This window comes from Rhinatrema bivittatum, chromosome 2, assembly GCF_901001135.1.
Source record: "Rhinatrema bivittatum chromosome 2, aRhiBiv1.1, whole genome shotgun sequence".
Classification (NCBI taxonomy): domain Eukaryota; kingdom Metazoa; phylum Chordata; class Amphibia; order Gymnophiona; family Rhinatrematidae; genus Rhinatrema; species Rhinatrema bivittatum.
This window is the reverse complement of record NC_042616.1, coordinates 71,640,049-71,652,673: the sequence shown is the minus strand read 5'-3', so window position 1 is coordinate 71,652,673 and position 12,625 is coordinate 71,640,049. Positions and strand designations below refer to the sequence as shown.

The 12,625-nt window shown below is 41.8% G+C and overlaps 1 protein-coding gene across 1 annotated transcript in view; it reads left to right on the top strand.

Annotated features, from left to right (window-relative positions):
- The window catches only part of ZBTB47 (zinc finger and BTB domain containing 47), a 272,445-nt gene that overhangs the window by 200,906 nt on the left and 58,914 nt on the right, over positions 1–12,625 (top strand). Inside the window, 2 exon segments of the mRNA XM_029588335.1 lie at positions 6,290–6,442; positions 6,444–7,628. Coding sequence (XP_029444195.1) covers positions 6,371–6,442; positions 6,444–7,628 — 1,257 coding nt within the window. The 5' untranslated portion in view covers positions 6,290–6,370.

Genomic DNA, 12,625 nt, shown 5'->3' with positions numbered 1-12,625 from the left:
TGCTGTCCTAGGAGAATACCTATTACAGGTAAGCAACTCTTTCTCCTAGGACAAGCAGTATGGTAGTCCTCACATGTGGGTGAATACCAAGCTACAGACTGCTCCCAGATACAATGACCACCACCTCCTAACTGGGTGCCAATGGACACAAGAAACTATAGTGCTGTTGGTAACAGAGGGAGGCAGCTTGAACTGGGTTCAAGAGGAAGAGATTGCGATGGACAGATTGGCCAAAGCTACTGGCGTGTCTACCATCCTTGTGCAAGCACTAGTAGACAGCAAACATGTGTAAGGAACTCCACATCACAGCCCTGCAGATTTCAGCGATGGGAACCACCTGCAAATGGGCTACCGACGTAGTCATAGCCCTCACACAATGAGCCTTGACACAGCCTCCAAGCTGAAGGCCCACTTGCACATAGCAGAAGGAGATACAATCCGCCAACCAGCTGGACAGAGTTTGCTTGCTCACCACAACATACAATCTGTTTTTATCGAAGGATATGAAGAGTTGTGTGGACTGTCTTTGGCCTGCTGTTCGTTCTAGATAGGCTAAGGCCCTCTTGCAGTCCAAACTGTGCAGTGCCCATTTGCCATGGTGTGAATGAGGCCTCGGAAAGAAGGGAAGGATTTGAGATGAAAATCAGTCACCACCTTAGGCAGGAACTTATTGTGGTTCTGCGTAATTATCCTATCATGAAAGAATTTCATGTAAGGCAGATACGTAACCAAAGCCTGAAGCTCACTAACCCTGCACATGAAAGTGACCGCCACCAAGAAGAGAAGGAGGCTCAGTGTTCAACACAGACACCGGTGGGGAACGCCTGGGACTTCCAGGACTAAGAGGCAGAGGCCTCCTCTCTATGGTGTCGCTTCAGTGCCAGCACGGCAGCCACAGGTGCCCTGTAGAGACTGTGACTGCTGACTATGCTTGTGGGACTTCTCTTGGTGCTCGGCCCAGGCCTTCCCCGGCACCGAGGAAGGCGAAGATCCCAATGTCTTGGAATGTGAGGACAGTGGAGATGGTCTATCTCCAGCTGCTCTCTTGAGAGGGTCCCGATGGAGGAGTGGAGAAGGACAGCGTATCTAGTGGCTCCCCCCCCCCCCGATGTCGACTCCCCTGATGCTGGAGTAGATAGATCAGACCTTTTGGACCCAAAAGGTTTTTTTATATCTTATCCAGCCGGCAGCAGTGGCCTTTGAGGGGTCATCTGGTTGCAGATAGTGCACCCCCCCCCCCCCCCCCCCCGGACATCGTACAATGCCCCCAGCAGAAGATACAAACCTCATGCAGATCAGTGATAAACATGGTTCACGGGCACTGGGGGCATAGTTGAAAACTGGACAATGCCATAAAAAAATAGCCGGCGAGTGGTCGATGGCCGGTGGCCCCTGGAAAGCGACACACCGGGAATTGACTGCAACAAGGGGAAAAACAAACCCTACCGTGCAGCAGGAAGGACACCGATTGGTGGAAGAAGGACCCAGCGCAGAAACCACCGAAAAGATGACAAAACCTTTGTAAAAATGAATGAAAGAGCAGAGCTCCACTACCACGAGGCAGACACTTCATGGAAAAAGACTGAAAAGGAGCCCCACGCAGACGCGTGGATAGTGGCATGCTGGGTGGATGTTGGGAGGATGTTACCCACATGTGAGGGCTACCATCCTGCTTGTCCTAGGAGAAGAAAACCTGGGACTCGGAGCAAAGAGAGGAAGATGAGGTGCATGGTAAGATCTGAGAGAGGTTAAAAAAAAAAAGCTACAGAGGAGGAGGTGGGAAAGAAAGGGGAATGGATTGTGAGAAGGAATAATCTGAGAGAACAGAAGCAAGAAATTGTAGTTTTCGACCAATATGTATAGGCAATAAAGGTGGGCTTCCTGTTTTGTTACCTTAACTTGTTAATAGCACTTGGCTGCATGACAGGTGCAATAGTACCCACATGTCGATTTGCGGCACTGTTAAGTATCAGAAAACAGAGTGATTTCCTTACCTTATACTTTCCTAATCTCGGGGTGAAGAAGTCCTACAAGTGTAAGCATTTTTTTTTTGTCTGTTACCTTGTTCTTTGTATCTATGCAAAATCTGACCCTTGCAATGCCACCGAGTCAAATGCTTTCAATTTGTCACTAACCTAGCATAAATAATGCAGATGCACAGCTTGTTAGCCTGTGAAGTCATTCAGTTTTACTAGAAATGAATGGATAACTTGCTCACAGAGCACATGTATTAATGGTTCACAGATTTGTATAATTGAGTTCACTTGCAATTTGCAAAGCATGCTGGAATGCACTGTTGCTCTAAGCCTGGGATAGGCTACTCTTTTCTTCGAGCGCCACAAATCTGTTTGGTTTTCAGGATTTCCACAATGAATATGCGCAAGGTACTGGATATATGTGCTTGAAATTGAGGCAGAGCATGCAAATCTCTCTCATGCATATTCATTGTGGATATCCTGAAAACCAAACCTGTTTGTGGCACTCGAGAATCAGAGTTGCCTATCCCTGCTATGGCAGGGGCGTCCAAATCTAGTGCTTGAAGGTTGTGCACCAGTCAGGGGTTCAGGATAACGCTAATTAATATGAAATGAGATAAATTTCCATGCACACTGCCTCAATTGCATACATATCTTTCTTATGTATGTTCATTGTGGAAATCCTGAAAACCAGACCAGTTTGAGGCACTCAGGTACTAGAAGTTGGACACCCCATGTCTATAGCAAGTCCTTGCACGTCCAGGAACCAGTGTCCCAGCTCAATTGATTCAGATTCAGATAACATTAGCACAACAATTGCATGTTTTGCCAAAGTAATACATAGAGAGGTCAATATTGAAAATGCGTTCAGCATTTTTATGTATTTAACTATATTCTGCCTTTCAGCCACTTCAAAGTATAGCTGATGTGGTTTAAGTAGTGGCCGTTGAATATGCACTGAAATTAAGCAGCTGCCACTAACCCGCATAAATTGTGGGCGTGTAGTGGGCGGATCGGATGGAACGAGTTAGTTATGTGGCTAACTAGCGCTATTCAGTCTTAGCCACATGAGTTATGTGGCTAAGTTAGACCTCATGGCTAAGTGGAGATAAATATACATATATTTGGAGGCTTAGCCCTGCCACTGAATGCAGCGTCTAAGTTAGCCACATATGTCTGTCTGTCTTATTCCAACGTTAACCATTTTTCTGTCTACCCCAGAATGATTAAAATAAAATGGGGAAGAGAAAAACAATTACAAAATAATGGTAAAATAAAATTACAGATTACAGAAATAAAGCAATATGGAGCGGTTTTGGTGCTCTTCTATATTGTTCCTGGTCAGGTTTCATTTGTCCTACAATTGCCACTGAAGCACAGAATGGGGGTGAGGGGGAGTTGTCCCTTTATGCGCTGAGTCTCTCCTGGGGGGGGTGGGAAACAAACCCAAGTTCGCTTAGCTGACAAATCTTCCAGCCTCACTGACACTAGGCAACCTGAAGTCCTTGGCGTGCATTAACCCTTAATTACAAACAAACCAACTTCTAGGCATTGCACCAAGCACATTCCCTTCCATCTTGGGCTAGCGGTATCTGCATACTGTGTGCACGTTCTCAGTGCTAGTTAGTAACTCTACAGCTCTTAAAGAGTCACAGCATTCAGATTTCGGCCCCGTGGTGTCAGAAGTAACGCATCTCACACAATTTTATGCCGATTACTAAAGGTGGGTTATGTCTGGTACAGTGGAACTTAAAACGTCATGCTTTCCGACGGTTGTTCTCACCAAGAAGAGTTTGGTAGTCTGGAGTCTAGGTACAATTTTATTTGTACTGTTACAATAGGATTTTCAGAGAGAGAGGGGAAGTGTGCTGGGGTCATCTCTGGAGGTGTGTGGGGGGGGGGATGGGCATGGAGACTGTGTGGATAGCAGTCTGCAGGAGAAAGAGAAAGTGTTGCTTGATTTGGAGTGGAGTGGAAGAGAGAAAACGAATATATATTATTCCATCCCTTCCTCCTATTCCACCCCATCAGCCATCTCAGGGTAACCACAACTGAAAAGTTCCCAGGTTATGCTGAGGAGAAGGTAAGGTACAAAGTAGTTCCTAGGTTTCATCTAGGTAAGGATACTTGAGTTTTAGCATGGGGTATAGCAATAAAAGTGAGTGTGGTAGCTCCTGCATATCTGTAGGCTTCTTAGGGGCTCAGTGGGGCACACCTTGCGAGGCAGACCATAGTCCATCTTCTAGTCCAAAGGTTACCTCAGAGGTTTAGTCATTTTCTGAAAGCTAGGGTTGGATGCAGGTCTGATGTCGTTAAGAGGACATTTTCACAGGGTTGGAAGGGAACCAGAGCAGGCTAGCTCTCCGGTACTTGAGGACAACAGTGCCTTTGGTGTCAGGACAGTTATGCGGACTTGAGGTAGAGAGCGTAGCAAACGGGATTTTTGAACTTAGCATATTAGGGTGTTGGGAGCCATTACAGAGGTTTTAGGATAGGGGTGATCTGTTCAAATTTTTTTTTTTTTTGTGCTCAGTACAGTTTTTTGTTGTACTCTGTTCACTGATGTTGGCATTCAGTTTTGTGTGTGTGTGTATATATAAAAGATTATATATAATTTCAAGGATTTCATAGAAAATATGCTAGTTGCCAAAAGAATCACAGTGGATTGGATTATAGTCCAGCCTTTCATTTTCTTGAGCACTCTTATGTTTCATGCACCACTTCTCAGTGATTGCCTAAACCCCATAACACTGTTTTTGCCTAAAGGAACTGTCACCCTGGTAAAGCCATTGGCTTGGATAAATTGTCTGTCTGAGAATTTCCCTCACTTAATCTGGCTAGAAGTACATGCAGGGTTCCACAATGTGCATATTTTAGCAAAGCTGAAGGCATTCCCAGAAATGGGTTTGGGCAAGATTGAAAATAACAGATTTTTTTCTGTTTTTTTTTGCCCTCCAATCTATATCTGTTTCAACATAAATTTTTTTTTTTTTACCTGCACAAAAAGCCAGGTATAAAAGTACTTTGTACCCTTAGCAGTTTTCAAATCACGCAGGTTCTTTTCCTGTGGACTTTCCATCTAGGTGGACAGCTTGAAAAATGCTTCTCGTGCACCCTGGTATTATGTAGGCAAGCCTTATTTTGGCTGTATATTTCTTGTCCCTGTCGGAAAGAGAAATTGTTCTAGGGTTCCAGTTTTGTATGTGCACCCAATTTACAGTTAGCCAAAGAGCTCTGGTGAGTAGCCAAACAAATCCTTCCAAGTTACTGTTTGTGGTATTCCTGCTCGGCTTGGGTAGGCTGTACTTGCTGGGGGCTGCTGCCTCTGGTGGTGCAGAAATATTGCTCAGAAGCTCCTTTGTGAGTGCTGGGGAAGAGTGTGAGAGTTATCCCAGTCTATCTTTCACTCCCTGGGCCACCCATTGTCAAGGGTTCTAACTTGTCAATTCTGAAAATCTGGCAGCCCTGCTTGAAAACAAGTACAGCCTTTTTGGCTTTGTTTTATATTTTATACCTACTTTTAGCTGTTTTATCCTTTATTCACTTTTTTTGTCCACTTGTGAATATTTTGCAACCGTGCATCTGGTTTTCCCCTCTCCCCAATATTTTGTTAGTCATGTTCTCATACTGTTAATTTTCTGTATTTACACTTTCCTCTGAAATCCTTTAACCTCCTTTAACTCTTGTTACTACAGTTCCAGTTATTTGTAACTATTTCTTTCCGGTTAACCTTGTTACTTGTAAACCGGCATGATGTACCTATGAATGTCGGTAGATTAAAAAAAACTTAAAATTAAATATTTTCGGTTAATACTGTTAATTATAGATTAGGCCCTGAGAACATTGCATGACTCTTTATGAGAGGTAAAGTATGATGGATTGAACTATGGTTTTAGTATGTTTTATGATTTGTTTTTAATTTTATTTATTGGGATTTATGGTTTTATTTGCTTTTATTTGGCTGTGAATCTTAGTGTACCTTGCTTTGAGCATATTGTAAAAAAATGTGAATGAATAAACAAATATTTTTATGCATTGCTAAACATGTTTCCAGAAATGAATAAACTAAAGTGCAGTGCAGCGTTAAGCATATTGACAATATGAAATCTATCCCTATTTAAAAAATGAATACTGTATGCAGCATTTTGAATTCAACAAAAACTGATTTGAAGTAACATGTGGCAGGGGGAAGACAAGCCCTCAAATATGAAATCCGTTTCTCAGAACATGCATTTTGTCATGTCTAAGTAACATGGTGGTAAAAGCTGCAATTAAAATAAAAATACATAATATTTTCTTTCCTTTCTCCACAGCTGATAGTTGAAAAAACAACTGACTACCCTTCCACTGAGTACTCTCTAGTGGAGGATGTTGCCCTCCACTTCACGTGTTTGATGGACAGACTGAACGAGCAGCGCCTGTTTCAGCCAGATCTGTGTGATGTAGACATTGCCTTGGTCCAGCAGAAAAAACATTTTCCCTGCTCACAAGGGGGTGCTTGCGGCTTACAGCCAATTCTTTCACTCCCTCTTCACCCAGAACAAGCAGCTCCAGCGGGTGGAGTTATCTTTGGAGGCGCTGACTTCCCAAGGCCTGCAGCAGATTCTGAACTTCATATACACTTCCAAGCTGCTAGTCAATGCTGGCAATGTGCAGGATGTGCTGAATGCTGCAGTGGTCCTCCAGATGAGCGACATTGCAGCCTCTTGCCAGGATCTGATCAACAGCAGGTCATTAAACTTAACAATGGCTAGTGAAATGGCCACGCAGGACAACAGAGGAACCAGCACAGTTCCCTCGCAGTACTACTGTGAGATCAAGCAAGAGGTGGATACGCCTCATGCAAAGATCTACGCTCGAGAAGGGAATGACCCTTACTCTGTACGCGTAGAAGATAGTGTTGCCAAACAGCACCTCCCTGCAGTATTGCCAAAGCAATATTTTAAAGAGGAAAAAAACAGTGAACCAACAGTCTGCAAGACTGAAGGTGCCGACTCCGAAGAAGACACGGAGAATCAGAGCTCTTATAATCGTGAGCAGATCATTGTGGAGGTCAATTTAAACAACCAGACCTTAAACGTTTCAAAGGGGATGGATGGAAAACCTTCACCTAATGAGCTTACTACTGTTATTGACGATCATGATTCGGAGGAAGATGAAAATGAGGAAGAGGAGGGGGAAGATGATGATGAAGATGCAGATGTTGGGGAAGAGGATGATGAGCACAGTGAGGAAGAAATGGATGAATCAAGTGAAGAGGAGGAGGATGAAGATGAAGAAGAGGATGATGAAGAGGCATCAGAGGTTAGAAAGGACAAGCTGATGCTTCCCCATAGAGGAACCAGATCATCCAGATCCACCAAAGCATCCATTGCTGCCAAGTCTCAGGGGGGCACAAAAACAATGGAGAGTCAACGGGGCAGAAAGGGGAAAAAGAAACAAGATGGGATGGGCCAGAAAGTTAAACTGGAAGAGAAGCAGCATCACCCCTGCAAGAAATGCCCCAGAGTATTTAACAATAGGTGGTACCTGGAGAAGCATATGAATGTCACCCACAGTAGGATGCAAATCTGTGATAAATGTGGGAAGAGATTCCTTCTGGAAAGTGAACTGCTGTTACATCATCAGACAGACTGTGAGAAGAACATTCAGGTGAGATTTTTTTAAATTGATTTTTTCACTGGAATGTGTTGTCCTATGTCTTGAAAGTGCTCCCCCCAAGTATAGCAGGGCAATATGATGCTTGTCACAAAGCAAGGTAAAAATCACCCTAAGGCAACCATTAAAATAAACCCATTTTAACATGAACCAAAACTCATAGACAAAGGGGGGAGGGGGAGGGTTGCTATTTTATAAACTATTAACTTGCTTGAATGGTTCTTCTGCACAAGATCCAGAAGTTAAACTTAGCGGAGAGAGTGTGCCACTTCCTCTTTGGCTGAGTTTCTTACTCAGCTCCTTTGGTGTAGGTGCACTGATTCACCAACTGCATATAGAGTGCAGAATGATGAATCCTGCGAGGGCGGGAGGCGGGCCTGCAAAAGCCCACAGCTTTTGCACCATGGTGGTGAGATTTCGGCAGCTGCGGTCTGCCGACAATGTTAGTAACATCGCCGGCAGCGAAGCCACCGCAGACTCCGCCCCAATTTAATTTGCATATTATCGCCCGCGAAAAGGGCCTTTTTGCATGCGATAGAGGCTTATTGCACGTGGAACAGCAGTATTGCGTGCGATAAGCCTTTGGAAAATAACCCCCTTGGGTAGATACCAACTCTCCCATGTGCTCCCATGAGAGCCTTATTGGTTTATAACTCAAGAGTTTAAAGAAAAAAAATGTGAATCTGTCCCCATACAGAATTTAGGCAAATTCAAAAAAACTTTTTTTTTTTACCCCAAGTATTTTGCTTATTTCTGAATTATGTTTAAAGATTCCATGTAAAGTTAAACAATCAGCAGTCCTAGCCTCCCCTGCCCAAGAACAGATCTGTTACCTGTTAAAACACAACTCGGATGATCTGCTTCTTTCACACTGATGGCATTTCATTCTTGAAGAGAGATTTAGTGGGCATAACTTTTGACCACTCCTACTATTCTCAGTCTAAGTGAATCAGGGGTGCTGCTGTCCGTGATAAACCTATGCCGATATCACACAGACAGATGTGAAGTACAAATGTTGCACAAACTAATGCAGTAATGAGGAATTATTTTTATTTTAAAAAGGTAGTGGTCTCAATAAAAGATTCATATTTTTGTATATGTGTATGTATATTACACACACACACACTTTCAATTGCAAAAGTATTTGACACCCCCCCCCCCCCCCCCCTGCAAAGTCAGATTTGTGTGGATTACAATTGACACTTACACAGATTGTTCCAGAGTGTTTATTGCAAGCCAGTTTGCTCAAAGTAAGTTTTCAACATCATTATTTCTCTGCATTTTTGGTAAAATTAAAATTGAAACTGAAATTTTTTAATAAATAATTTTATTGATTATAAAAATTAAAAACTAAAAAATGCTGTTTGCATAAGCATTCAACCTCTTTAGATTAGTTCTTTGGTAGAACCACCCTTTGCTGCAATAACAGCTTTAAGTCTGTTGGGGTAAGTTTCTACCAGCTTTCCACAATTTTTGCCCATTCCTCCTGGCAGATTTACTCCAAGTTGTTCAGGTTGATTGGATGACGCTTATGGACTGCAGTTTTCAAATAGTGTCACAGATTCTTGATTGGATTGAGATTTGGACTTTGACTTGGCCATTGTAGAAGATTCACCTTTTTGTTGTTCAGCCACTCCTGTATTGCTTGGACCACATGCTTGGGATCATTGTCCTGCTGAAAGATTAACTTTCTCCCAAGTTTTAGTTCTTTAGCAGATTGAAACAGGTTGTTTTGCAGTATCTCCCTGTATGTTGCACCATCCAGGTGTCCTTCAATTTTAACAGGATGACTAAGTCCCCGCTGAAGAAAAGCATCCCCAGAATATGATGCTGCCATCCCCATGCTTTACTGTTGGGATGGTGTTTGCTGAAGAATGAGCAGTGTTAGTTTTGTGCACTTAGTGTTTTGAATTTTGGCCAGAAAAGCTCCATTTTTGTCTTATGTGACCACAAAACCTTATCCTACATTTTAGCTGCATCACTCTTATGCTTTCTGGCAAAATCCAGATTTATTTTTTTTATTTAAAACCTTTTCTATACTGTCCTTTAGTTATGTATCATCACGACTGTTTACAGGGAGGCACAAATATTTAAATTTGTGTATACTATTCTAACAAGAGTGCCCATAAGGTTTCGGTTACAATTTTTCATAAAATAATGTATATGGTAAGTGACATGGATCCAGTTCATTCATCTGAATGATAAGGTAATCAAACAGGTATTGTATTTTACACTGAGTTTCTCTAACATTAAAAGTAATAAAAAATGCACTTACATGTCTAGGTGACTTTATGCTGTGAGTTGGTGTTTTATTATCTTTCTTATTCACCATTTTCGCAGCAGAGTTTTGTAAGATTTGTAGTGGTCTTATTGTTGAGTATGGTAATCCTAGAAAAAGTGTGTTACAGTAATCTGTGCTAGCAAAGATAAGTGCCTGTAGCACTGTTCGAAAGTGTGCTTGGGTTAGCAAGGCTTTTAGCCTCCAGAGGACCATGAGTTTGGCATAGCATTCTCTAACTTTCAGTGATATGTGATGCTTTAGGCTGAGTTCTGTGTCAATTATTACTCCTAGGTTTGGAGCTTTATCAGTTAGGTCCACTATCTGATCATTTTTAAGTGTGATGGGGTTTTGAATCAACTCAATGTTTTTTCGTTCGAGGTGTATAAATTCAGTTTTTTCGATACTGATCACTAGCTCCATTTGGTTTAGCAGTTGTTTAATTATATCTAGGTACATCATTGCTAGGTTTAATGTTTTTTCGATTGTTTCATCTATGGGTAAAATTAGTTGAATGTCGTCCACGAGTATAGGTAATGTTACACCTAGTCCTGCTAGGAGGTAGCAGGTAGATGTTAGTGTCGCCGAAAGTACTGATCCTTGGGGTACTCTTGTTTTTAGTTCAGTTTTGTCCGATGTTGTGTTCTTTATCTCTACCTGAAAAAATCTATAGCTTAAGTAGGATCTGAACCATTCAATTGTTTTGTTTTGAAGCCCTATTTCAATCAGTCTTTTTAGTAGGATTGTATGGTTTACAGATGTGCTTTGTGGTTTTTCTTCAGTAATGGCTTCTTTCCAGCAACCCTCCCATGCAGGCCAGTTGAATGCAGGGCTCTTGATATGATTGACTGGTGGCACCTCCACTCCAGTCTCAGCCACTGAACTCTGTAGCTCCTTGAAAGTGATTGTTGGCCCCTCTGTGGCTTCCCTCACAAGTTGTCTCCTTGCTCTGATGCTGAGTTTTGAGGGGCTGCCTTGTCTAGGCAGTGGTATGATGCAGCTTCCATTTCCTCACAATTGATCCAGCAGTGCTCACTGGGATATCCAAGCACGTGGATATTTTATAGCGCTTTCTTACCTTGTGCATGCCTATAACTTTATCTTTAATTTTCTTAGAAAGCTCTTTGGTCTTCATTTTCACAGTCTGACCAACAGTATTCAAATTAGGGGATCTTTATCCAGAAAAGCTGACCTTTTTTTAATGATTCACTGGTTAGGGGTCAGTTGTTAGGGAAGTATCTTTCATCTGTGTAAACTTGGAGTTTCACAGCACAGGGGTTGAATACTTTTATGCAAGCAGCATTTTTCTGTGTTAATTTTATTTTACAAAAAATGCAGAGAAATAAAGAATTGTGACTTTGAAATTTTACTTTAAGCACATACTGGTATGCAATAAACATTCTGTATGGAACAATGTATATGTCATTTGTAATCCACACACCTGACTTTTTGGGGGTCGAATACTTTTACAAGCATGTGTTTGTGTGTGGGGGGCTGGGGGAGTTCGAATAATTTTTAGAAGCGTGTGCGCTCACCTTAGGTAGATATAAAGATTTAAGTGTCCATGCATTAATCACAATACATAACACTCATGTGTTAGAATATTACAAGTGTTATAAGTTGTTTTTTTTTTTTTACTTTTTATAATGACATTTATAGAAAATACCATAAATCATAAAGCCTGTACAACGTACTCTTAATTATTAAAATGTGCATAATCCATGAAAGCATTTCCTCAATTCAGGAGATACTGCTAACCACTCATGTTCAGGGTTGGCGTCCTTTCAGTGAAAATGGAATTGTGTGTTCTATGCAGAAAAGCACTCAGTCCCTCATAGCTGGAAAATACTCAACTTCTTTTTCTTGTTCAAAACTATTCAACATCCAGGGTCAGGGAAAGATTCATTGTAAGAAGCTAATCATTCCTGGACAAAGGCATTAATGGCTTCATCAGGAGGAAGAGCCTGTGACCCTCCTCAATACTTCAAATAAAAATTACAAAACAACTATATGTAAAAGGTTGAAAAAAAAACCAAAACTTACCCGACTACTTACAATGTAGTAAATGTAGCAGACACATGCTTCACTAGACAAGTCTGTCATGGAGAGGTGGCTGCGATCGAGTTCAAATAAGAGGTGTTTAGAAACCTAAATTTTAATTTAAAAAGAAATGTATTGTTCATAAGGCATATTTGGGAATCAAACCCATGACCTTATGCTGTAAAAATTTAACAGTTAAGTATATTCATTTTAAAGCAAACTTAGTGAAGCGGCACCTGCACGGGGCTTACCTCGGCTGTAAAAGTCTGCATTTCAAAGGGACAAGGAAGGGAACTACCACGGTGGAGTGATGCGGAGCTGCACTTGATATCGTAAAACAAGTGGCTCGCCCCGGCAGGGCGGCTGCCGATAGGTGCTTGCAGTGGCGTAGCCAGAAATGAATTTTTGGCTGGGCCCAAGGTTAACATGGGTGGGCACTAAACAAAGTCTGAGCCATGGAATTCATATTCTTATTGATAAATACTTTCACACACACACCTGACAACAGATTTCTAAATAATCTGCTACAGCTGTTATACTTTTAATATTTTAAACTCAATTACTTCAAGCAGCTACCAATGATAAACCTAATATATAGTTATGGAAGCATTTCAATTATACTTAGAGATCTCAAGTGGCAGTATCCCATAACTTACAAAGAACCATATACTAG